This window comes from Thunnus thynnus, chromosome 11 (assembly GCF_963924715.1).
Source record: "Thunnus thynnus chromosome 11, fThuThy2.1, whole genome shotgun sequence".
Lineage (NCBI taxonomy): Eukaryota > Metazoa > Chordata > Actinopteri > Scombriformes > Scombridae > Thunnus > Thunnus thynnus.
This window is the reverse complement of record NC_089527.1, coordinates 24,302,958-24,330,729: the sequence shown is the minus strand read 5'-3', so window position 1 is coordinate 24,330,729 and position 27,772 is coordinate 24,302,958. Positions and strand designations below refer to the sequence as shown.

The following is a 27,772-nucleotide window of genomic DNA, read 5'->3' as shown; positions in this document are numbered from 1 at the left end:
TTCCACACCTCCTGTTAAGTCCCCTTGCTTAGCATGATGTCATGCGCAGATGAAATGCAGGAGTAAAGATAGTGTCTCTCACACTCCTTTCATCGTCTACTTTTGCTCTCTCTCTCTCTCTTTCTGTCTTTTCTCTTGGCGTGGGTTGCTCTCTCTCTCTCTCTCTCTCTCTCTCTCTCTCTCTCTCTCTCTCTCTCTCTCTCTCTCTCTCTTTTTCCTCCTGTTTTCCACTCCCACAGAAACGCAGCTCTCTTGGCTTCCTTGTATATCTCCTAAATCTCCTTTGTGACGGTGGAAAAACATCATATGGGCTCAATTTCCTGACGGTCTCTCTCTGTCTCTCAGCGATGGGCCTCCTAAGGCCAACGCTGGTGGCTCAGTATATCCCTCAACGCATCTTTCACTTAACACCAAGCAGACTGTAACACAACCGGTCCATCTGTCTGCACAAGTTTCAGGAACCTGTTTACTTGGAAAAGATAATGGAGAACATACACAGTAGAAAAACAACACTCACCCTGCTACTATTTGTTTCTCCGGACTCCCAAACTTTGGACCGTCTTTGATATCAATACACTACACAATCTTTCACCTAACGTCAAATGAACCATGTTACATGTGGTGTAGCTGATCTAGACTCACTATGTTCAGTGTGGGAGGGGTGCTAGAGTGTGTAGTGCGTAGTGTTGATCCTCACAGTGGGGCTTTTCAGAGGCTGAGTCACAGTTAGTGAGAGAGCACATCCAGGATTTTTACTAATCATATTGGAAAATCTCATTAAAGTTAAAGGAAAAACTTCACTCCGATTGCCACTGTAGCAGATATGAAAAATGTTCTGTACCATGGATTTTCATCCACACTTTTGTTTTTGAGTCTCACATTTCTTTCCCCTTATGTAATGCTGGCTTAGAGTGGATCTGTGGTGAATTACAAATTTTCTCTGAGTGGTGTGTGTGTGTGTGTGTGTGTATGTGTGTGGGTGTGTGTGTGTGTGTGTGTGTGTGTGTGTGTGTGTGTGTGTGTGGTGTGGTGTGTGTGTGTGTGGTGTGTGTGTGTGTATGTGTGTTCTTTTATGTAGTAGTCTGCTATTTTTACTCCAGACTTGTATACTCGTTTTCAGCCTACAGGAAATGTTACGACCCCATGAGTCAAAAAAGTGCTTCTCACTATGATACTCCCCCTCTGTTGGAAAACAAACCCTACCCCATGAAATATGCCCTCTGATGACCTCTGGACCTTGTTGGAGTTCAGCTCAGGGTCAGTGGTGTCCGGTCAAGGTTCACAGCACATTATGATCTGCTTCATAATACCACCCACCAAGCATTATAAGTGTTTGTTTGTTTGTTTGTTTTACTCAGGACTTTATGTATGTAATTATGTTTTTGCGGGGGAAAAAACACATTGTTTAATTAGGGCTTTTTTCATATCATGAGAATATAAACAGCTTTAAGTCTCACAATAGTAAATAAACTTAACCACAGCTTTCATGGAAATTGGATGACATAATAATTTATGTTGTCCTGTGAAGCCTCATTCATGGAAACAGATTATTTTATTTTCTAGTAGTACAATTAGTTCAATAAGAGACACTTCCCTCAAGGAATTGACCATTTATAGCAAATGGTCATATTTGGAAGAAGAGCCTCTGCTCTTTGAGGGAGCTCTCAGAATCCAAGCAGCTATGATACTAGATCTAGTAAAGTCAACAACACCAAAAGCTTCAACACAACAGGAGGAGGTCAGGGTGGTGCTGGGAGCTGTGGCAGCAAAAGGCACTGGCGTGACAGTACCAGAGTAGAGTAATAGATAGAGATGTAAGTTTATGATGGCCGTGCTACTTAGCTATATGAATATGATTGGATTTTACTAGTCAGTTGGTAGCAAAGCAGCTAGTGAATGAACCACTGACAGTGGAGCATGAATGAAGCAGCTGATGCCAATCAGCTGATGCATGCTCTACTTAGTATTGCTCCTCTGAACTAATGCAATGCTACATTATTGAAAAATGCTACTTGCAGGGTCCTTTGTCTACTCATACAGCTGATATGATCTTGGGGTGATTGTTAAGTTATAACTGTAATGGGTGGGGACTTGTATCAACACTATCATGTGACTGACACTGAGACTGCTGTGAAAGAATCTGCTGTGTTCAGTGTTATGCTCACAGGATTCATACGCTCAATAATGCACAGCAACACATAGAGTCACTGTTGACCCTCCTTGTTAGAAGAGCCTAGATTTAACCTAAAGATCACTCCCTTGGGCTATCTGTTCTCTCCTCATCATGCGACTTTGTTCCTGGCTGTGTATCTGCTAGCTAGTGGCTTAAGTTGCTGCTCCAAGCCTTTACCTTGAAAAAATATTTGAAAAGATGTATCACTCAATTGTCAATATATATGTTTGTGATGTCCTATCTGTCCTCTGTGCTTCTCTTGCATCAACTCCTGATGTAACCTTTCATGACAGACCCTCAGGCTCTCATCCAGCTGCTTTTGCTTTTGTGATCACTCTGTGTTTGCATTGTCTGTATAGGATGTGAATGTCCCAGACTGCCTGGAGCTATACTGCCTGAAGGCTTTGAAGCCATTAGACCCATTGAGGCTGATCTCAGTGTTTTAGAAATCTTATCTTTTTCATCTTAGAGTATGGCTCTAACTTTTGCTACTAAAATGTTGCAGTATTACCAGTTTTTCCTACCAACAGATAGTTTCAGTCCTAAACTCTGTGAGCCATATTCAAAGCTGCTGTGGCAAATATAAACACACTTGTGCATGAAACTGAATTCTGCATTAGAGCTTGAGGCTGATATTCGCTCAGTATCAGTGTATATGTCCATTGGACAATAAGTAACCAGATATTGCAAATTGCTAAAGATTTTGTGTGTATGTACTTATACAACAGGGAAAAAAAAGGAAAAAAAATCTGTACATAGTTACCAGATTTCAAATATCAATCTGTATCAGCCATACTGTAGCTGTTAGCTGTTAGCTGTTAGCTGTCAAGAACTATATTGATTAGTTACAGTTTTAATCGTCGAATGTCTATGATTTATTGAATGTTGGTGTCTTTTGTAACTATAAGCTGCTTTCATAAAAGTAATAAACCACACAAGGAATTGTTACATGTGGCGTGTGACTATACTGAGGCTAACAGCTACAGCTAAGACATTGTTAGCTGTGGTGTAATCACTGTAACAAAACACATTACACTTCTTCAAATGGCTTTTTGCTTTTATGAAAGCATTTGATAGCAAAAAAGACACATTCAACAATTCATGTGTTTCATTGCTTAAAGTGAGTCTATGTCACAGATAGTGATGATTACAGAATAATAACACACATAAAGTCCCGAGATTTTCCTGTCTGTTTGTCACACAGATGTTATTATATGGTTCCCTGACTGAGACGTAGTCAAACACAAAACATCATACATGTCTTCTAGTCATGCAGTCTTAACTTTGGAATAAAATGATCACTAAAATGTTTATCTGTGACTTAGAGTATGGCTAGCACAAGAAGTAGTCTAGTAGGAAGATGGGGACCCCACCTTCCTACTAGACTAAAGATTCCTATGTCACTGAACTGACCCAATGACGTTAGCATCAGTTCAACAGCTTTATCGAGCACGCTGACATTAGCCATTAGTCATACGGAACAGGGCTGTCATGTTTTATTTGAAATTTGAACTACTTGAGAAAAAATGTTATGCTCGATTGATAATGATCTTTTCAAATTCAATATTCATTGTGAATAAACGCAACAGACTAATGCACTGACCCATTGCATGTCCTGTTGCCCTATCAGTAAACTGGTTTATTGTTGCTCTTTTCACTAACGGAAAATGGAGAAAACTAGCAAGCTGTGCTGAACATTTAATCAGGACACCAAACCATTTTAGAAGTAATGCGACGACGCATTGGATTGGAAAAATTGGAAAAATCATGGATAAAGGCAGGCTGTTTGCTGGCTTTGTAAAAGGCAACTGCCTTACTGCAACGTTAGCTTGTCAATCAAGCAGCGCTAACTGCGAATGATCAGAACAATGCCAATTCTACAATGTAGTTTTGTTTATATAATGTAGTTTTTGTTTGAATTAGATAATTTGAAGAAGTAACAGCACTAAAACCCGACCAAGACTGTTTGAAGGTATGTGATTTTATTTATTTATTTATTTATTTTTACTTGTAAACTCTTAATTTGCACAAAAAATAATTTGCCATCTCTTTATTTAAGTGCTAGGCTCACTTTCATTATAACCTTTCTGTTTGTTGAAGGAGAGAGGATTTAGCCACTTACTAACAACCTGTTAAAATTGGCCAATTCACTATGGCTCCTGTATAAAAGGGGGGAAAGGTCAAAACAAGAGTGTGTAGTGTTACACAAAAGTGAAAAACAGAAACTAGTTTGCATTATGTGCTTAGGTTCTCAGACAAATCAACCAGCACAAATGGAAAATTTAAGCCACCCCCACTCTCATTTTGACAACACACGTATGCGCTCAAACCTACACACACATATAAAGATATGCTCGACCCGCCTGCCTGCCTCTGTCCTCATGCCATTGTCTTTATTAGGGGATACTGGTTAGCGGGGCAGATTTTCCAGCCCCTTGCGGGTGAATTGTCTAACGAGGCAGACCATTTCCAGCAAGCCCTTGGCTCCCCGCCACCCAAATGAAGACCACATTTCTGCTGCAGCCTAAACTGTCTGTCTGCGTCTGCCGTCTAAAGGGAAGCTCAGTCAGTTAGGGCAAGATTGGATCTCAGTGCACTTCAAAGGCCGTGTGGGCTGCAGCACTTGCATCCTGTCTGTGACTGACATCACTACACGTATGGAGAATGACTTCAAACCCCAGATATTAGGTAGCAGCGCAGCAGCACAGCTCTCAAAACCCTTGAGCCACAGATGAGAGCAAGACACCCAGAAAGTAACCACCTGCTCTCCTCTGTTGAGCCCTTAGATGTGGAGAGACAGATTCAATTCTTATCAACGCAAAGCCAAACAATTCTCTACAAGACCTGTATTACCTGATGGGTTATAAGCAACTAGTATTCTTCTCATCTATCATGTGCTAATACTCTCTGGTCCATCTCAACAGAAGCTACTTTGCTGATCTACTACAAGATGCTCTTTGTGATGTATCAGGGCCCAAGAAATTATTGATACGTTATGAATTGAAATCAATGATAACTGAACAATAATTCATGATTACAAATATTAAGTGGCCTGCACCCACTGCACACACACAGCTGTGGCAGCAACACAAAGCCCCTGTAACCTAGCAACAGCTTCTCCATAACAAGACCACTTTATTTCTAGGTATGTTGGACCAGAGAGCACTGATACTGTATGAGGACCATTAAAACTCAGCGTGAGATACCTCCATTATGCCTAACATGGTCAATACACACAGTTTAATTGAACATTAATCTCAAAAATTAGCTTTTTGAGCAAAACTAATTCAGCAAAGACAAAATATTGCTGGTGCAAACTTAACAAATGCTTACAAAGCTTCTATAGTGACATTTAACTCAGATCTGAGATAAATTGATATTGAGTGATAGAAACACCACAGAGGAAACAACAGAGAGAAGAGGCATGCACGAGATACAGTAGAGGAAGAGATTGAGCTGTGATAGTGTTTGCAGAGGAAGAGTATGGTGTGGTGTGTTGTGTTTGCCTGTGTGTATGTGCGCATGTGTGCAAGAGAGAGATTATTCATGTGTGTTTGTGAGGAAGAAGGGCAAGGGAGGATGAGGGGAAATTGAGAGACGTAAAGAAGCAGGAACAGAACGAGATAGATAAGATTTAGAGTTTCCCATGTGACCCTCCTCCCCGGGAGCAGTGACTACATCTGCGCAATCACCCCCAGCCAGTATGGACTCTGCTGGCCTCAGTCACCTCCCCGAAACCCCCCAATGCATTCCTGCTCCAGCTGTGGCTCTCCTCCTCCCCTTGGTTGCTCTCCCCTTCCTGCTCACTACCATGCTCTCCGACCACTCCTCTTAGCCCCCACACTCACTGTCTCACTCACTTGCTTAGGCCTGGGAGTGATTATCTGCCCATTGCTGGGAGGAGGAAAGAAGGAAAGGAAAGGAAAGCAGGAAAAAAAGGGGAATTGTCTGGAAAACAACTGTTCTCTTACCCCTTGTTCCGATTCCAGGGGCTCAGCTTTGACTCGGACTGCAGGCATTCCGTCAAGCATTAACATCCTGTTTCTTAGGCTGCCTGTGAAGGGACACAGAGGAGGTGTAAGACGGGTGTTTCAGCATGACTAAGCAGGTCCCACACTCACTTGTTGGATATCTACAATGTTGTGCTTGCACCCACTGAGAAATAAACACATATTAAATAGACACAAACTCATGTTTCAAAACCATCAGAAGCTGACAGACAAAAGATGCACACAAACTGTGTAAACTCAGTCAGTGCACAGCATGACTACCTCTTCAACATAATAAAGATTTTCAGTTGCCTGGTGGGCTGCTGAAGGGCTAATAACACTTCATAATACTGAATAAAATCCTCTTTAGATTTCAATGGAATACAAATACTGGCTTTGATATACAGTTACTCAACAGCAATGGCAACACCACAATCTGACAATGTTTCCTCTTTGACCATTGATATAATAATAAAATAAATTATTGTGCAGTGTTAATGTACAGTAAACAAGCATGTCATCAGCTGGCTTTTCCACCTTGCAGATACACAATATATGACACTTACACACATGCAAACACACACAAAAACGCAGAGCACATCTTAACATTCATCCTTCCCTCTGCTGCCTCTGTGCGCTGTGCCTTTGTACAGTGGGCAGTAATGCCCTGCTCCTCAGCCCCGTGCTATGGCTTTAAGAGGGATACTCAGATGGAGCCAATGGCAACAATGCATGTTCCGTATCCCTCAGCTGGGGCCGACCTGAAGTAACCCTCCCTCTTATTATTTTAGCAGCAGTACATGGAAGAATGCAAGCAAGGCAAATAGACTCTAAACATCTCTATTACTCTCCACTGCTGGCACCAGCAGCAGGACGTGCGGCCCTATCCTGCAGTCAGCAGCACCGCGGCCGTTGTGACCACTCTTGTGGAGAAAAAAAGAGCTCAGCCAATCATGAATGACATATATTCTTTCTCTGTAACTGATTGCCTGACATTCTAACTACACTTCAGATCTCACACATGTGGCCTAAATCCAATAATCAAAATTTGTTACTCACCGGAAAATCCATTCAAGTTATATATCAAAAAAATATTCTTCATAAAGATTTCATTTAAAATTGCTACAGAATAACCATTTAATGCCACATATTGTTCCACCACCTCTTAGATTCTCAAGCAAAAGGCTAATCCTGTCGGTGTTTGTGTGTGTGATGGAGGTAGAGAAAGAGGGAGGATTTACTCCCACAATCTGCAACCCCCCAGATCTCGCCTCTCAGGTCTAAGTCCCTCAGGTACCCTGGCTGTGCTGCTATTGTATTGTTGTCCAGGATGTCCTTCGGCTTCAGGTCTTGGTAGGCCCAGATAGCGTTGCATAGCAACGGTTGGGCGGGTGGAGTTGCAGCCTCAGTCCAGCCTCGAGCCATGTGTTGAGGAGAAGAAGAGAGAGGAGTGCACTAAGAGAGGTGGTTTGTTTTCCTCAGGTTGACCATCATTCTGGTAGGTGCTGCTTCTCCTCCTCAGAGAAGAAAAATATATATTTTCCAGAAGGAGACATTTCAGATAAAATCTTGATTTTCTCATGGGGGTAAAATCCACTTCTCCTTTTTTGAAGACAAGCCTCAAAAAAGTTTACCTCATCCAAACTTTTTCATCCTCTATGTGTATTGTGCGCACTCCTATTACTGGGGGAAAAAAATCAAAATAACTTGAATTGTGCACAGCATGGCACAGTGAGAATTGTGCATTTCTGGAAAGCATTTCACATTGGGAAACAGCCTTTCCCAATGTGTCTACAGTCCAGTTAATCCAGTGGTTTGTGAGCACCTTCATAATGAACTGGCTTGCAGCAGGCTATTCATAGGAAATCAATGGCCAGTGCATACCTCTGCTTGTGACTGTAATGACCAAAGAGCTAACAGCAGTGAGCAAGACCTAACACAGAGTAATGAGCTAACAGAGAGGTGCTGTGTATTGAGGAGGTCAACACACTTTCACCAAAGTCAACTGCTTTCCCTTCCATAAAAGGAATTTGTGCCACTTGAGGATCAGAAAACAAAAACAATAACAATATGAGCAGAGATTGAGTTTGAAATGAGGAGAATTTGTTCAAGGTAATAAACCAATATGTATCCAGTGCTCTCCATCACTAAATAGGGTCTGCTGGTGGCAGGCTCAGGCAACCTGCAGTGTGCTGTCCATCAGCAGTGTGAGGCTCTGTGTGTGGGAGATGGAGAGAGGGGGGGGTGGGGGGGTTAGAGGGAAACAGGGTAGATTAAGATCACCTTTCCATTTGCTGCACTCTGAAATGAAATAGCCATCCCAGGTGTGTGGGGGAGTTGGATGGAGAGAGGAGGGCAGCAGAGTGTTAAGGCATCTCATTTCTCTGTCCTACCCACCCTCCAGTCCCCACCAAAATCTCTCAGAAAAAAAAGGTAGAGGGAGCAGGTGAGGATTGAGGCCAGTTCTAGCAGCTAAAATGCATAAAATATACATATTTCTGTCTGCTGCTCTCTACACTTTTCTGTTAGGACTTATTTGTGCGTTGGTTAATGCATGTCCGAGTATGAACTGAATCTCCCACCACATATCTGTATCTATGACCTCAGGTCCACTATCACCCAGTTCCCTGATGGCTATCAGCGCTGTGCTGACAGAAGCAATATCAACTAGCTGGAGTGGAAGAATAAAGCCCAGCCAAGCCAACCCTGAACAGACTAGCTGGATCAATTAGAGGTGACAAACCTCTTGAGAAAACCTCTGATCTTCTGAGACCGCATATACCAGTGACATCATCCACTCATACCACACACATACACGTCCACACAGAGCCAAAATATTTCAAAAGGAAAATGTGTGAAAAAAAAAATCTAACAAGACTCAGTTTGCAATATTCTTGTTGTGCCCTTTAGCTTTCCTGTGCTACCAGTATACAGACACTGTGGATGATATAAATGTCGAATTCTCCGTTCATTGTTTAGTAATGAGGTTTAAACAGGAAGTACTTTGATTGGAAGAAAAGCTCAAAGGTGTGTGTTGGTTGAGTGGGTGGTGTACATCACTGTGAATCCATGTTCTCTCAGCACATGCAAGTGTGAAGACAGATCCTGCTTAATACTGTCTCCGGGTGTTCGCTTTCAAAGCAATGAAACATTGTTTCTTTAGGTGAAAGTTAAGCTTGAATAAACTCATGAAACCAAATTTAATATCTGGCTGTGTGTGTACTATCTCTGCTTTACCTCTCATCTCTCTCTCTCTCACTCATATGCATTTACTTGCACGCATGCTCACACACATAGGAACACCACACACCCTGAAACAGACTGTAACAGACGGGCCCCGCCAAAGCTTTGTTCCCATGTCGAGCGCCCAGAGCAACTGGGTGCATCTGTGTCACAGAGGCTGGACCTGCTGCCACGGGCTGGGATAGAAGAGAGATGGAAAAGGTTGAGGGGGAAAGGAAGCAGGGAGTGAATTATGGGAGATACATGAGGAAGGATTAAGGAAGGTGATAGCAAGAGGAGTGAGTGTGGGGAGGGGGCGTGCAAGGGGGGTTTGTTGAAGAGCACAGAGTTCCTGGCAGGAACAGTGGTTAGGGAAGCAACCGAGGGGAGTTGAAGAGGTTGAGGAGGGGGGGAAGGGTGTTCAGTGGGGAGGAGAGGCGGGAGTCAGAGAAGCGAGAGAGGGTAGAGAGGGGATATGGACCGGAGCCAAGGCCCGGTCGAGCGCAAAGCACACGGTGCAAGAATGCCAACAGACCCCCCTCCCACCCGGTCCTCTACCAAAGAGAGGAGAGAAAGAAAAAAGGAATGCAAGAGAGGGAAAAAAGCAAGTAAAAACATTGTGTATCCTAAACAAATGATTAACTAGTGCTATAAGTGCAAATGCATAAAAAAACAGAGCTGTAGGTGACGTGAAATGAGTATTTCCTGTGTTTTGCCTGTATTGTGCGCCGCTGGACTCTTTGCTGTGGCTCACTTCCCTCTTCTGTGCCCCTAGACACCCCAATGTGACACATTGGCCTGATAACCAGCCTACAACTGCTAGCCCACCAGCACACTCCTCCACTTCCTCTCTTTTCAGTCGCTCAGCGCAGCAACTTTTAGAAAAGAAGTCAAAGCTGAGTACATTCACAACACACTCATTAGACAGGTACATTTTCTAGAAAAAGATAATTGGCAGCGTGACACTTTTGCAGTTTAGTTAGAGTTGACTGTGGTAAATAAAGGTTTATTTAAAAAAAACATATTCAAAGCAATTCAGCCACAGCTGAATCACAGCTGATTTTCAGTCTCAACCTCAGTCTGCTTCATATTAAGCTGTGCGTGTTCATGACCTCATCCTGTTGCCCTTATTCTGGTCTTGAGAGCCCATTCGTTCCCTGCAGAGTTATTGCTTAAGGAGTGACTGCGCCCAGGCAAATAATGGCACTTGGTGTGGTCAGAGGTTCCACAGACATAAACCTTCATAGAGGTGAGTGCAGCAACAGTTTTCCACCATAGAAGTACTAACATGGAGTTACTCTTTAGGAGGTGTAAGTGAAAACCCCTTACAGAATGTTTTTTTTTTTCCTTTATTCAGACAAAGAACTTAAAGTGGACTCTAAAAGTCCCTAGTGTCTAAATCTTTTAGAGATGAACTCCAGCAAGGTTGTTTTGCATTTCTGTAAAGTCGTGGGCTCACAAGAGACAGACTTTTAAAAAGAATGGCCAAATTTAAAGCAGCAGAGGCTGAGCTATTCAGACTTTTACTCCTTAGTATGGCTAAAACTCAAAACACCTTGGATCCTATGTCAACAACCTTAACCCAAAACTACTAATACTAATACAACTAATACTATTTTTTAGTTAAACTCTTAATGCCCGGAATACGCAAATGTCTTTCAAAGTGGCGTCCCCTGTATGTAACGCAGACTTTAAGTTATAAATTTGTCTCCAACCTCTGATAATATTTATTTTGTCAGACTTAACAAAGCCTCATACAGAGTCACAGAAGACACAATACAACTGTTTTTTCAGACTGAGTAGGACTAACCATGATGAGTAAATTGACCTTTAGGTAAAGAGCCTGTGGAGTTCCCCTTTAATGGCTTTCTAGCACGTACCAGGTAAACAATGAAGTGTCAATGCTGGTTATACGTGTGTGTTTGTCTATGTGAGCATGGTAGCATGTGTCCTTTCCCTAAGACTTCACTCCTGGATGTACTGAGATGGACATAGTCGTTTTTTCGAATCATTCCTGGCACTCTGTGAATGGTCTCAGAATTTCCATTTCATAAGCCGTATTTTCCTTGGCAGGAGCAGCAAGCGAAGTCTTTTGGATGCTTCTGGGACATTTTTGAACAGGGCTCAAGAGAGCAGAGTGCTGCTACCTCCCTGCTCATAGAAGCGTGGACTTCTCTAACCCCCGATAAGCACAATGGCATCAAACCACTGTTTATGTGCACCACCCTTTGAAAAAAAATGAGGAAAAAAAGTTCCCTTTAGGGTTAAAAACCCCTTAGAGATGCACTCAACTGATGCACTTTACCTCAAAACATCCTGCCCTTTTCCTCTGGGAATAAATCAGTTCCACAGAGGGAAAACACAGCTCTCTTCATGAACACAACTATTATTAGCTAGAATACACTTCTCATGTGTTGGATGTTTTCATCTCTGGGACATACAACTCAACTTGGGGAGCTTATCAGATCCCATCAATTTAAACTGAATGTCATCCTCTATCTGTCTGATTCTATTTGGGCTTCACTTTCTGTTGAATTTGATGTGGTGTACATGAATGACTGAGCTCCCTCTTGCACTCAGATATGTAGCCTGCAATTCGAAAAAAGGATTCTTGACGTCACAAGACTCAACGACAAGATAAACACATAATAAAGGATCATTTTATTTAAAAAGCCAGCAACAAAAAAACGGTACTGACGCTCACACTGACTCATCACTTAATAGATAGGCCATGACCAGTCTTAAAGCTCGTTGTGAGGGCGGATATTATCAACAAAATCCTCATCAAAAAATGCCATGCACAGGAAAAAACTAAGCATTTATAAAAACCAAAGGCACAGAGGAGAATAACATGAGACAAGCATGGACACTAAAACCATTTGCTCAGGCTGAATGGGGATGGTAAAGGGTGACTATTGATTTGATTGATTTGTACATCAGAATACAAATCAAGCTCCATGGAGCTGAAACCCAGCATCAAGAAAACCTAAAGAAAAACATGGTCATGAGCCAGTTTAGAAAAACAGACACCCTGTGGAACTATTTTCCATTGACTGCTGACTATTATTTTTAAAGTTTTAAATTGAATACTTTATAATAGTGGACAGTTGGCTATTTATTTACTCAAACAAGTTCATTTGGTGCAATTCAGAACGGGTGTCGTGTAACGTTAAAGGTTCATGGGATCTGATACAGTATCTGCACATGGAAATGGGCTCAGCAACATTGTGGTCTGCCAGGTTTTTTTTCCCCTACACAATGACCTCATTATGTAAGTTCCTGTACACATACAACACAAAAATGTGCCTTAATATACATTCTAATATAAATTGCCACAATAACTGGAGCAATGACTGAAGAGTCAGATACTGTAGGTAAGACAGTGTGTGTGAGAGAGAGCAGTGAACTCGTGTTCTTAGTGCCTGAGCCATTGGAGCTCAGCACCTGGGAGGAAACCAGCTCCATTTATAGAGAGTTGATACCCATGTAAATACACAGACAGCACACACACACACACACACACACAACGCACAAGCAAGGCCCACGGAAGTTCCCATATTCTGGTGGACTGCCCTTGGGTCCTTGCTATTTCTGCCAGGGGCAGGGGGATCCTGTGTCAGTAATCCTGTCGGGATGAGGGGGATGAGGTCGCCAGATGCAGCTCAAGTCCACTGCCTTCTCCGGCACACACACTTATACACACACACATGAAAATAATGTGTAGGAACACTTTGCTGAGTGGACACTACGTACAGCAGAACTGCAACTGTGTCAGTATGTTTACACAAGAAAACAAATGTACAGTTTCTAATAAAAGATGCTCAAACAGCAGGCAGAAACACACCAACAACAATGAGAAAATCTCACATAGTGGCACTCGCATACATTTTAAAAGTCCACCCAAACACATTCATTTAAATCAATAAAATGATGTGAGAACATGAGAATGTTAAATATAATGCCTGCAATTATACTTAGATGAGATATGTCTCTGGCGTCTCTTCAAATGTTGAATGTAATGATAAGAATTCAGCGCGTCTTTGTAAAATATTACCTTTTAAAAAGACAGAAGGCAAATCTTTTGTAAATTTGATCATTTTTCTGTGACTTTTTGTCTGTGCGAAAGCTCCCCTCCTCCGCCAATACCACCTCCGTCCCTTTTCAGGTCTTGTGAAACTGTGAGAAATGAAGAGGCTATTTATTTTGAGAGGTAACACTCAAAGCGAAAAGAAAAGTCGGTCGCTGTTTGGTTTGTCTGTGTCTCCGTCTGTGTGTCAAATGCACTTCTCATAAAGCTGACTTCCTGAGCCCCTGCTCTGTTCTACAATCTGGCAACCACACACACATACACACAAACACAAACCTAGTGACCTCTGCCTGCACCCACAATGAACTATATCTATCTAACAGACACACATTCGCACAGAAACACAAACACACAACTCTGTCTCTCAATAGCTCCTCAAAGAAGAATATCGATGCCCATTCAACACAAGGAGCCACCCACACACACCTACAGCATGCACACAAAACGCAAAAATGCACACACACACACACACACTCCTCCTGCTCCAGAGAGAGGTAAACACAAGAGTCTGACATCCTCTTGCATCATGTGCCTCAAATGCAGCAGAGAAACAGCTAAACAAGCTGTGACCGTGACAGCTCTAAAGTGAGGTGGCATTACTCAAGTGAGCTTCGACTTAGAAGTCAAAGCAATTTGTGACACCATTTTCGACAGTTTATTTCCAATTGAAGATTATTTTGATGTAATCGTGAGAAAGGCTAAAATATTCTACTGGACTGAGTTCAGCGCTCAAGAAGCCCCCAAAAAAGACGGCACCAAATGGCCCCTAATACAGTAGGAGGTCTTCTTGTTTCAACATAATCGGGTGACCTCTCTTGAACACCCTTCACACACTCGTTCACTCACCTCAGTAAATGCAGTAGGGTCAGTGGCTGTGCATCTAAAATAGCCTATGACACAAAAACCTCACTTGTACCATAGAGGAGGAGGGGGGGGGGAGGAGGAGCCGAGCAGACCGGGACACATGTGTGGAGTAATTGGCACAACTTCTCAGGAAGATACTGCAATATTCTTTGCGTGTTTATTGTCATGTTTAAATGCTGTATGGCTTTACTATACGTGCATGAGAGAAAGAGATAGAGAGGAAGAGGTTAGCACCAGTACGTGTGCAAGAGAGAGGGAGATAGAAAGAGGTTAGAACCAGTGGATCAATAAAGACTGCACTCAGTGACTCTGCTCCCATCTCTTATTTACTCTCAGTGCACAGGTCCTAGGTTGACCACACTGCAGTACCTTATAATCACCTAAAGCTGACAGAGGTGCATCATGGGCACAGTCCCATACAGAATTTACAGTAAATAAAATACTGTAAATCTAATTAATATTTCCATATGAATGCTATTACAGCCACAGCGGAAGGAAAACAGAAGATTATCAAATGTTGTAAACATTACCATTAAACCCCATGAAAACACATTTCTAAGGTATGAGCAAGTGAATCATGGTAAGTCATTGCTCATCTCATGCAAAGGTTAGGTTATACTGTAGCTGCTTTTTACGTACTAAAGCGGAGGGTCAGAGTGAAAGCCTGCTCTGATCTCCTGCCCTAACAGGGTGGTGGGATTCATTAGATTAGCATCCTCACAATAACCTGCATCCTTCCCACCACCACCAACCACCCACATATTCTCTCTATCTTCCTCTCTTCCCCTATAGGGATGACAGTAGACTCCTGCCCTAATGGGGCTCTTCTTTGAGTAGGCTACTGCCTTTAATCCCCCCAGGCTCTGATAGTGCATATACTGTATGCCTGAATGTGTGTGTGTGTGTGTGTGTGAGTGATCTCCCTTCCCCCAACATATGCACTGTGTACATATTCACAATAGCTTGTCTACTGTATGCATCACAGCACATGTGCACTCACATGCACTCAAAGATCGACCTAGATGTTTTACAATAACTGTAGAATGCAGGAATGCACGGGCACCAATACACTGACTCATCTACAATATTCACTGTCAACAACTCTCGCAGAAAAAAATATCAGCTCAAACACTTGTTTATTTTTTCTCTTCTCTCCTTCTGCCCTTTTTTTTCCCCAATTCTTGTGATACAAACAGAGTCATGCATGCACACAAGCGCACATGCATTTCATTAAGTGTTTGATATGTTGCAAAGCCTCTTGATGCAGCATCACAAAGTGCCTATCCTATGTAACCTCACTTTGTGCTGACACAACGCAAATCCACCTCAACACACAGCACATGGAAACAGACAATAACGGACCAACCAAAACATTCCAGCTCACTGACACTCATTACATCAAATGTGCACACAGTTATTTTCGCTCACCGAGTTTTTCCCCTTGGTTTGACCCATTCCAGCTCTCCAACACCACTCAATAAAAGCCAGCAGCTGTGTTTACCTCTATTACTCATCTACTCACACCATCACTTGGATTATTTTTCCTCTCTTTTCGAGCCGATGCTGTGCCATGCTGATACCTGGTTGAAGCAGCTACTCCAGAAGAGTTATGGTCCATAGCGTGAACCTAACGTTCGGTTGTGTCAAAGCCAAAGAGCTTGTGGAATGCCACAGGCCCCTAAATGGATTCCACATGTTGTTTACATAATTTCCTCCTCTAACAGTTGACCTACGGTAAAACTGGAAACAAAGTTCACAGTGATCCGTGCAGCATCCTCACGCGGGCTCGAGCAGGTCTGCTGAAACAATCTGCTCCGAGGCTAGAGAGATACACATCCCGAAAGATTCTATGAAGGGAACTTCTTCTATAAAACCAGCTCAAAAAAGTGGTTTAAAAACACAAACATTTTAATGTAGTTCCATTATCTTTCCTTGGCTTCCTTCCTTTTCTCCTTTCTTCTGTTAACAAACCATATTTGGCTAAAGTAAAATAGGTTGAAAGGGGAAACGTCGCCACTGATAGACAGGCCTTACATTGACATACCTTTGCATCCTAGCCATGGAAACATGTGGAAGCAACCTTAAATCAGAGTCTGGGGGCAAGCTCTAAATGACTCATTTCCAGTAAGCACTGAGTGTGCGACTCTAGAGATGGCGTCATTACTAGAACAAAAAAAAAAAACATAAAAACTTCAGGTCAGGCAACACATCTTAAAACCTCCCTCTCTTGAGTCTGTCCAAAAATTTACTCAGTGGCTTTAACAATAACAGGCTCCTTATGGGTGTTCAAAAGAGCAATGCAATAAAAATTCAAAATTCAAAACCAGAGATACTCACATTGATGTTTGACAAGCTGTAATCACCCATGTTAGATTGTAGTTCTTTCTGTTTGAGTTGAGTGTTTAGACTATCAAAACTCAGTCATTGGCTGTTGCACAACACTTTCCGTGCTCTCTCTCTCTCTCTCTCTCTCTCTCTCTCTCTCTCTCTCTCTCTCTCTCTCTCTCTCTCTTTCCCTCTCTCTCTCTCTCTCTCTCTCCCTCAGTCACAAAAACTCACATGCTCTAGCACTCCATGTACACCCTTTACTCAATTTTGGTAAACAAACGTGGGCTGGACACTGGGGGTCAAAGGTTGAATCCACAAGAGAAAACGCAAAGGGAGAGAACATTTTGTCATCTCCTGACATGATGAAATAACAGCACGGGGAGTTCAGTCCACAGCCATCACCTCGAAATATTTATCTTATTTCACGCACAGGAGGCCTAACAACCTAATTACCAGTGCATGTCTAACTGTTCAAAATGAAACAACAGGAAAATAACTACAGATGTTTTGGATGTTAAACCATCTCAGTCCATGACCTTTTTCTCGATTCAGTTTGCCACATCTGTGACTACATCTATCAATATACAAAGTCAACTATTTGAGTACACTCTGTTTCACACATTGTATGCCCTTGACATGATAGTCTATTGTAAGAGTCTGTGGGTAGGTGGGTGTAGCTCTGTGTGTGTTTCAGAGTCTTTGCATATGGCAGAGTCCTGTGGCTGAATGTCCGGGTTTGACAGCTCTGGAGATGGAACGCCACCTCTGTGACCAGAGCCCACGGGATATCCCACAATGCACGTCTCTAATCTGCCTCACTCCCCTTTGGACTTGGCTTCCACTCGGTGGGGCCAAATGAATCCAGCCAGTGCCATGCGCTGCAGTCTATCTGCAATCGATGACGATACACTCCATAACACCCACCCGGATCAATGATACAGCAGTCGGTCAATATGCCAGCAGTTAACCCAGCTGATTAGGGGTAATACAGGGAATTTCACATCTCCCTGAATAAGCTGGTGAGTCTACATGTTGGTAGAACGCACATACTAGAGCACTGCACTGCTTAACTGAAAGATTCAATCTGTCAACACGCACCCAATTTATGTGTTGTGATCTGTGGCAGACAGATGATGCCTTCAGTGGGGGAATCCTGCCGGGCAATTAAATGTGCACGGCACAGCGGTGTTGACGGACAGATAGAGTCTATCCGTTGGTGATTGGCTTTTTAATTGAGTCCCCCCCACCTGCACTGATCACTATCATAAGCTCTTGGACCATGTCAGGGGTGGGGGGTTGAGCCATGGAAGGAATCTGAGTGACAGCAGAGGCTCGATGCGGTTGTGGAGGGATTATAAGTAGGGATGTAGCTACCACATCGTGATTTTTGATCTAATACATTTTATTTGCGAAGTGTCCGTTTATTAATGTAAAGCAGCAACAAGCAGGGGGATAGACAGTAAACTCAGCATCTCAAGCTGAAGCCAGCAGTTGAGAAGCAGAAATCACTTGAGGAGAGCACAACAGCTGATGATTTGTTTTGTTTTGTTTCGACTAAAGACGCCAAACCAAACAATTGAAAGGGACAGCTTAAAAGAACTGCATGGAAAATGCTATGAGAAGATAGGCGGCTAAAAGTGGAAATTATGAATCACTTCAATGATTCAAATCGTGTTGTTCAGTTCAAACGGTTTGCTCTCTTTTTTCTAAGCCGGGCAATTGCATCATCATTCAAATGCACTTCAGTACGTACATCAGTACATGAACGCGTTGATTCTGACTGTCTTCAGTCGCTGGTTCAGTCTGTTACATTCAGTTTGTAAGTGTAACGACTAAGCAGCCAACTTAGAGTTATTACACTATGATTGTGTCCAAGGCTTTCAGTCCTAATAATATTTTTGACAAGGAAGTTATGTACCGTGCACCGCTGCTGAGCTGACAATAGAGCGCTGAGGGGAGTTGCTGATTGAGTCAGTGACATTAATGGTCCAGAAGAGTCAATTCAGGTTGAGGATTCAGTATTGAAGATTTGTTTATACATATAGCAGCTACACTGTCTTATGTAGACTATGACGCCTTTGGACATGTGGTCCAACGTTGCAGCAAATAACATTACAGAATTATGATATTATTTTCAGGCAATCACACCACTTTCATTGATTCTGATTTGGTCACCAAAATCAGGAAATATTTGTATGTTGCCTGTTTCAGAGCACCAATATGATTACACTTCAGATCTGTTCCTGTGCCACTTGCTCGTGCACAGTGTTCAGCGTCTACTCTACATGTGTGGTAATATCAGCCTGCCTATTCATGCACAGGGAGAAGGCCCCTTTGTAAATGGACTGAAGTGAGAGTTTAAATGGGCACTAGTCTCACTCGCTGAACATCCATGAGCTGCAGGGGGTCTCATCAACACACACAAACACACTCACACACACACACATAACCCAACTCCCTTCTTTTTTTTTAAATGGATGAAATTCTCACTAAAACACACACCCACACACACACACCCTACGGCTGTCACACAGTTACAGGCCAGGCAGGGCCCCTCCACAACGCGGGGGTAAAGTCACAGAGGTCAGTGCTCAGTTTCCACATCAAACCCAGGAGCAGAGGCCAGAGTCTCATCCCCCCTCCCACCTTTCTCCCTCCCTCCTGCTCTCTAGCTCCCCTCCCACCCCTCCTCTCGCCTCCACCCCCCCACACACACCCTCCTCCTCCTCCTCCTCCTCCTCCTCCTCCTCACTGGATGTACAAATGCCTTTGCTGTCAGCTCTGCCCCGGTCCCTTGTAATTGAAAATAACAGCCAAGGGCCAGCCCCCGGCCACTCTCCCCAGCCTGGTGGCTCTCTGCCTCTCTGACAGCTACCCATCAATACCAATGACTATTACCCTGGAAGTGAGAGCGCTGCCGATGACATCCAAGACACCACCCCTGCAACACTCCCACACACACAGACACACACACACAGACACACACACAAACACCTCCCCCCCCCAGTGTCCTTCCTCCGCTACCCGAGCCTCCTAATGTTTAACCCGTTGCTAACAGCCTCGTCTCTCTGTCTCTAAGCTGCTACAGTGGGCAAACAAGCCTGTCACACACACAATGCTTCACACAAATGCACACACACACACACACACTGAACTCTCTTAAGACATGCACAAAACTCTGACAAGCAGCAAACTTTTTACCAGCAAGAAGCGCCGAGAGAGAGAGAGAGAGTGCGGCTGCTGTCTCAGTTCACACTCTCATATTCCCCACCAAGACATTCAGTTAGTTTCTCTACAGCAGTTCAACACCGATAAGCTGATATGTTTTGAAGTTGTTTTCAGGGTAAATAAGTGAGAAATAAGAAACGAGCAAATGTGAGGAATCACCGGCACAGTAAAGTCAGGATGCTGCCCGTGCCCAAACTCAGTCAGTGTATAATCACTTTTTTTTTTTTACTGTTGTCATGACAGCTTATGAATTTACATTGGAAATATGTGTTACTTGTCCAGTCAGCAGCATGCAGGGTCTCTTGTTTTCCCCCACTGACAGACACCAAACACAATGCCAGAGGTGATCTGAGTTGTCATCTGCTTTGACAGAGCAATGACAGCTGAACGAGATGCAAGTGAACACAAGCACAAAGCCCAGCAACGTGACAAATGAAGCACACAGCAGCAGCCAGCAGAGGAACAGGACGAGAAAAATGCACAGACCTTGTCAGAAGCTGCAGAGCCGTGGAGACTAGGAGACTGTTTTCCTTTCTACAGTCCTCTCTGTCTCCTCTCCTCCTCTCCCTCTCCTCTCCTCTCCTCTCACTCTGCTTGTATGTACGTGTGTATGTGTGTATGTGTGTGTGTGTGTGATAATGTGTGTGTGTGTGTGTGTGTGTGTGTGTGAGTGTGAGTGTATGTGAGTGAGCAGCTCCCTCCCCTTCTGCCTCTCAGCTGCTCTGCTCAGGCAGTTCTCAGGAAATGAATGGGAGCGCACAGAGAACTGTTGTACTTGCAAATGACTTACCCCGAGTCACATGATCCGCTAAATGTAGGGTGGGCCGGTGGGTGGAGGCTTCATAAGCAAAGGGAAGACAATATAGTCTAAGCTTTAACAGCATGCATCGAATTACACGGGGCCCCTCCGGGGAGGTTTCCGACGAGTCCGCTCTCAGCCAGCCCGAACTCCCTCTCTACCCCTCCCGCAGAGCGGCGGAGAGCCCCGGGCTGGGGGTGAGCACCGGAGCACCTCCCCGTTTAAAGGGGACGGAAGGAAGGTGAACGTGAAGAAATGAAAACATCATTATTTTAACGGTGTCAGATTTACAAGGTAGTTGTTTACTCGTGTAATTATTACTTATGAACTAATCATTTGATCATTATTTCCTCTTCAGTGTTTTTCACTGTACGGCATATAAATGTCAAATGTTTAAGACTGACAGAGCTACTGTAAATATTACACTTAATAAAAATGTTAAATTCATTTTAATAAGATATTTTATGTTATTTTTTTTCATGATGAAATATGGGCATTTTAAGGCTTAATCAGTATTTTTGACAATATAAATTACAAGTGTATTAATCTATATGGAAGATGGATATTTTTCATCTAGTCCTTTCATGATCCATATATGATGTGTGCGTGTGTGTATGTGTGTGTAACGTGCGTGCGTGCTTACGTGCGTGCGTGTATTATAAATTGCATAGACCGTACGATTAATCGATTTACCAGTTTATGTTATTATTATCTAGTGTTTAATCAGTTGTCATCACCATCTTGATAAACCAATTCAATTTCATATTTTTATTATTTTCTTGATATGATTCCGGAAAATAGACCCAAAAGTTGGTTTAAATATGACATTAAAGATTAATTGCTTATCAAAATTGGTTTAAATACATTTTCTTTTGATTGACTAATCACTTTGCATGAATAATAGTGCAGCTATTTCCTTTCTTCCTGTTGGCTTTTCGTTTCTGCTCCTGAAATTGCCACTTGGTGTTTGAGTCACCAACCTTGACCAACATGCAGGAATATTTCCTCATAATGCTGCTGCTTTTAAATTCCATTCTGTTCAGTCCCTGAACCACTGTACAGTTCTCCTCCTGGCGTTTTCCGACTGGATGAAAGGCATCTCTGTGGTATGAGAGGCTGATGCTGATGCTGCTCAGTGCCCACAGTCAGTCCCCCGGGAGCTCTAATTAAGGTAAAGGAAACAGGACTCATCTGCATGGCTGATGAAGCTCATACCACTTTACACGGTGCAGACTTATCACGGAGCTGGAGAACGGTGATTGACAGGGCCAGAGATGATGAAGAGGGAGAGAGAGGCAGAGAGGAAATATATAACTATTTACAGTAGTACAGTGAGGCTGGTCCAACTGCTACCCACTTAATATTCATTCTGTTTCACTTCAGATACTGTATGTCTTCTGTTTGCCATGAATGGAGGATAAAATGGTTGGATGGAGACGAGAGGATGGCATGAAAGGGATGGAGAGAAAGAAAGACTAGATTAATAGAGTTGGATAGGCTGGATAGAGGGATGGCTGGGTGATTGTATAGGGGTGAATTAAAAAATGTATTTTGTGGCTGCCTGGATAGGAGGTGTCCAATAGAGGAAGAGGGACTTTTGGATGGATGGATGGATGGTCTTGTAATGTTAAATTATTTTAAATATCATTCTCTTAAGATTAAACTTTTGAATACAATTTAAAAACTATATTAAATCTGATGCCAGTATAATAATCCATTTCACCCATATTTTTATTGCACAGGGGTGAAAAAAAGGCCACAACTTCTATCGTCAGTAAACCTGCAAAAAAAAAATTGTCTGGTTTCCATGACACCCACTACAATATCCATAAGCACAGCCACCTAAAATACCACAAATAGAGCTGAACTTGAGCAAAATTGAACTGCTATTGAACACACAGCTAAATGCTCACGGCATCTTGTTTCGTTAAATTCAGGTAGAATACTGGAATGGTCATTACCCAATCCACACTCAAACTGGTTTCATTATAAATGAGCAGATGTAAGAGGAACAAAAATAAAGAAACCACAAATGTGGTGGAAAAGACATACTCACAGAATTGGAATACATTATGTGACATACTGCTGACCAACAGGAAGTGACAAATGAAGCAATGTGAGAATATCAAGCCTGTGCAACTTGTGGCAATTGAAGCTAATGCAACACGTTTTGGTTACTGTCAACCTTCCTCCACTGTCAGTCTCTTCTCAGCATAACTATCCCATTACCTGTTGTTTCATGCATTCAGTGAATCTGCCCGATGCTGTATAATTGCAGTCCAAATTACATCTTATGGTCTTGAAAGCACCGATACATGAGAATCGTCAATTTCAGATCAATATGACACACCAATCTCAGAGAAAAAATCTGATTTGCCTGATGATTGTGCTGGCTAGTTAATAGGCATTTTGAAGGCTGTGTGTGTGATGGAACACTAATGCAACATCAGCCGTAAGGCCCAGTGATGATCCTTATAATGACGTCCTGAGGAGCTTTTTCAAATGACATCCTGGGCTGTGTAACTGTTGCCCCAGGAGTCCTGGCATGTGTTGAAGGAAGGCAAGGCAGCGTGGAGCACAAACAGGCAATGCGAGGGAGGTGGAGGAGGGAGGAGTGTGGACGGAAACGTGGGGAGGAAGCTACAGAGATGCGCTGAAGAGGAGGACGTATGAGAGAGGATGATGGGAGATGGTCTGAGGGACTTGGGGGAGGGGTCACAGGAGGGATGGATTGGGTATGCAAAGGGAGGTATCTGAAGGGGGTAGGGTGCTCAAGTTGGGGCTCCCAGCTTCTTCCCGGTGCCCCAGTAGGGCTTATTAAGCACCTGAGATGCAGGGGCCTCTACCAAGGCTACGTCAACCCCAGACAGGTTGCTAATGCGTCACCCTGGGGTGGGAGCGGTTCAAAGGCAGCGTGGGTGTCTGGGGGGATCATTTGCAGAGCGCCATAATAAGCTGTAAGACATCAAGACTAGCATTATCATTACACACTTCTCCCTTGCATCATCTAACCCAATCTCATCAAATTATTGTAAGATCATTCATCATTTAGTCACACTACAAAATGTCTACGCTGAGGGGGCAAGCATTCTTTACAGCATACAGGAAGCCTGTATTTGACTTAGCAAAAAAAGAAGAAAAAAAAAGAAAGTGTTGTGAAATGCTGAGAGTGAGCGACGTGATGCTCCCCTCCTGTTGTCTCTGGCTGAACTTTAGACTCTGGACTGAAAGAACAGACATGCCAGACGAGGAAGTAGGGAGCAGAGAAGCTAAACACAACCTGTTACTGCACAGTCAGGAGGGAGGGAGTGGGAACAGAGGGGTGGTGGGAAACGGAGGACTGCGGCTTCAGCTAGAAAATATGACTATAATCAAGAATTATCCATGAAAAGCATATATGTGTCCTCTCCTTCCTGTCCTTCCCTTTTGAGTGAGAGGACACACTGTGCAAGTGAATCTGTGGCCCATTTTTAAACATTTCATATTGGCTTTAAATAGAATAGTAATAAGAGTTATACAATTGAGAGGATGTGGAAACAAAACTACAATTCAAAAAGTGAAGTGGCAAGAGAAAAGTGAGAGTGAAGAATCAACTTGAAACCTTGAAAATTGGATAGATTAGAATACACAGTATATTCATAATGTTAGACAGCGCTGGTTTCTAGGCAATAAAGTGCTCACCTCTTGAGCCTCTCTCCTCTATCCCCGGCAGTCCCACACTGTTCCCTCTATGAATGCCCAACACAATTGGGCAACATAAGCAAAATGAGAGGAGCTTGCTCTCAGCCTCACAAGTCACATTTTTTTGTCCTACAAAATGAAATCTGAGGAGTACAATGGACTGGGCTCAGCCTGTTCGTCTGTCTGCCCGCCTGTCATGCATGATGTCTTCAAAGATTCTGACAAAATTTGAGGAATGATGCATGTTATTACTCTTTTTCTTTGTGTGAAAAATAACACAGATTTGCCAAAGGAGGGTACTAACACTGTACGTTGCACAATATTTTTGATGTGAGGCTCCACTCTGGTATTTTGTAGAACTGTATACATTTGTGTATTTACTTGGTTTTGCTGAAATCTGCGGAACCGTTGTGTATCTCAGCGTTAATTCAATTTTGAGAAAACCTGAGTAAATGCTGCATCTCACAGCTGCATACAATCACAATTCTCCTGTAATTACTTTTCTCAACAAGGTGTAAAGTTTGCTGCTGCCTCGCTAAAAACAGAAATAACAGCGAATACTGTTGCTTTTTTCCCTGCAGCACATCATTATGTGTCGCTCAGAACAGACACATTAAGCCGTCAATCAAAAAAGATACATGCTATATAGTCAGGGATGCTCAGCAGCCTAATGTATATAATTAGCATATGTAAGAATGTTGTTTTTCGTGTGTAAGGCAGAAAACAGTGGAGAAAACCATTTAGTGGTAAATGGTCATTGTTGAGGGAATATTAAAAATATACCAGAATCGCTTAAGGCAACTTTTGCAGTTTTAAAAGGAAAAAAATCCTTGATTGTATGGTCAGTTCATATTGAATTAATATTGATGTTGCAAAAATAAAAAATCATCGTCTTCATCTTTAGAGATCCTCTGCAGACATTTTTCAAGACATACAAATTATCTGCTTGGAATAATAATTTGTGTCTGATATGGTTTCTACACAAAAATAAACTACTTGAAAATTGATCAAAGTACATCTACTCCTTCTCCTTCATCATAAAATCCAGAATCTATGAATATGCAAATATTTTTCATTTTTCGTCAAAGTTTAACTGCTTTACATGAGATGTCTGTGAAAAGTCCATCAGTAGAGTGCACTGGATGCTTTCCTAATCACACTTGCTGAACTTTCATATTTGATCACAGTTGGTTTCCAAACTAATTGTGATGTCATAAAATCACCTCATATGAACGTGTCTTCATCTGAGAATTCGGGTGAACTCAGAGAGACTTTCCACTTTTAGCAAAAATATGAAACTGTCTTCTAGTGTCAAACTCTGCACATACATCATTCTGCACAGAGAAACTGAAACATCCAACTGAAGAAACTAGAAGCAAAACACATTTTTGACTGGAGGGAGACTTAAGACTTTTTAGAACACTTCATCAACTTCATCAGGGAGTGAAAGAAAGACAATACACAATCAGCTGGTTGAGGACTGTTGCCTTAACTCATATCTGTTTAATTATCTAAACATGAAGGACTGCCTTACTTGTGTTTTTTCCGGTGCTGCAGCTGATTCAGAGGGGCCACTTCTTATATGATGCAATGCCTCAGTGACTTTGAAGTAATTTAATGTAAGTCTGATGATTTGTTTCAACAGATTGCCCAATTTCCACAGTGAATAATGCCAGCTGAGAGTTTGGACCTGGAAATGGATGCTGCACATGTAAGAATGTACTGTACTGCACTAAGTTTATAAATCCACTGGGACCTCCATGTCAGATGTATCCAAGCTCCCGGATGTATTGGCCTCTCTTAAGTTATACGTGCTATCTGCCACATGGTTATTATCATTATGAACACTGGTGAAGAGACCTATAAGGAGTAAATTATTGATTCGTACATACACTTATATTTATTCATGTGCATCTATCATCAACCAATAGATTCCAGGCATTCTGCACCGTATGGTCTGTGACACTGGCTGGTTCACCAACAGGGGCGGACTTCACCATTAGGTAAGGTAGGCAACTGCCTGGGGCCCCAAACTAATACTCTTTACTCATTACTGCTCGTTATACCCAAAATTACGTACATAAGGGCCCCTAAGCCCCCCCGGATTAGGATCTGCAACCTGTGCACAACTCAACTCACATGTTGCTAAGGAGGCAGAAACTTACGGAGGTAATGTGCAATTCAGCACAACATCACACAGTGGAACAGAGTTATCACAGTTTGTCACGATTTCAAAAGAAAAAACAAAGAGGAAGAGTAAAACTCCTGAAGGTGATCTGCTTTTCCGTTGCTCCCCCTGAAACAACTAGCAGGACCACAGTTACTAACACGTTTCTGTCGCATCGACTCACTTGCTAGATGATGGGAGCACTGACCCTCTTCCCCCCCAAACCCTCATGAAAACAGACAAAGACAATGATGATAATATAAGAAAAAACTGCATGCAAGGAAGAAGGAGAATCAAATAGTAGCCTTTAAGAAAAGAAAACTGCTTTCAGGACAGAGGAGTGCAACAACACTGCAACGTAATACTGCAATATAGAAATACTCCATTACAAGCCAAAGTCCTGCATTCAAAGTATTACTCTGTGTTATATTATGTTACATTATTATTACAGACATATTGCCTTATAAGAAACATTTGAATGTTAATTTTAACATGATTTTAACTTATATGCTGCTGGATAGTTTAATTTATAATGATACATCATATTTTATCACTTTGTATCAAAAATCTTAATCTGCAAATGTAGTGGAGTGTAACTTTATTGTAGCATAAAATGAAAAAAAATTTCAAATTAAAAGTACCTCACTTGAGTAAATTTACTCAAGTGTTATGCTTGCAGTTATGAGGTATATGTACTTTACTTTGATATTTCCATTTCTCCACTTCTACTGGGAGGGATTCGGTTCCTTCTATTTCAGAGGGAAACACTGTACTTGTCATTCTACTACATCTTGTTACTGACAGCTTGTTACTGGTTACTCTACAGATTAAAATTGTACACGCAAAATATAAAATCAACAAATAAGATATGATGCATTATTAAAGATTAAACTGTCCAGCAATATATAAAGCAGCTGAAATTAGCCCTCCTTGAACAGACATTAAGTAAATGTATGTACATTGTGCTAATAATACTTCTGCACTTAAAGTAAAATCTTGAATGTAGGACTTCTACTTTTAACAGAGTATTGTTAGCGTGGTATTAATAGTTTAAAGTTTTGAGCACTTTGTCTACCACCACCAATACCAACATTCTCAACAAGAGAAGTGAAAATAAGACACGAAGGAGGCCCCATGACTGAGTTTGCCTAGGGCCCTCAAATCACTTAATCCACCCCTGTTCACCAAACAGACAGAAATAGCTGAAATTATCTCGTCTTTATAAATAAAAGAT

General features: G+C 42.3%; 1 protein-coding gene across 1 annotated transcript in view; it reads right to left on the bottom strand.

The window, feature by feature from the left end:
• klf12b (Kruppel like factor 12b) overlaps positions 1-20,837 on the bottom strand; it is a 45,519-nt gene extending 24,682 nt beyond the window's left edge. The window contains exons 1-2 of the mRNA XM_067604601.1: positions 20,682-20,837; positions 5,984-6,227 (exon numbers count right to left, since the gene is read on the bottom strand). Coding sequence (XP_067460702.1) covers positions 5,984-6,227; positions 20,682-20,775 — 338 coding nt within the window. The 5' untranslated portion in view covers positions 20,776-20,837. The remainder of the gene's footprint in view (positions 1-5,983; positions 6,228-20,681) is intronic.
• Between the last annotated feature and the right edge of the window lie 6,935 nt (positions 20,838-27,772).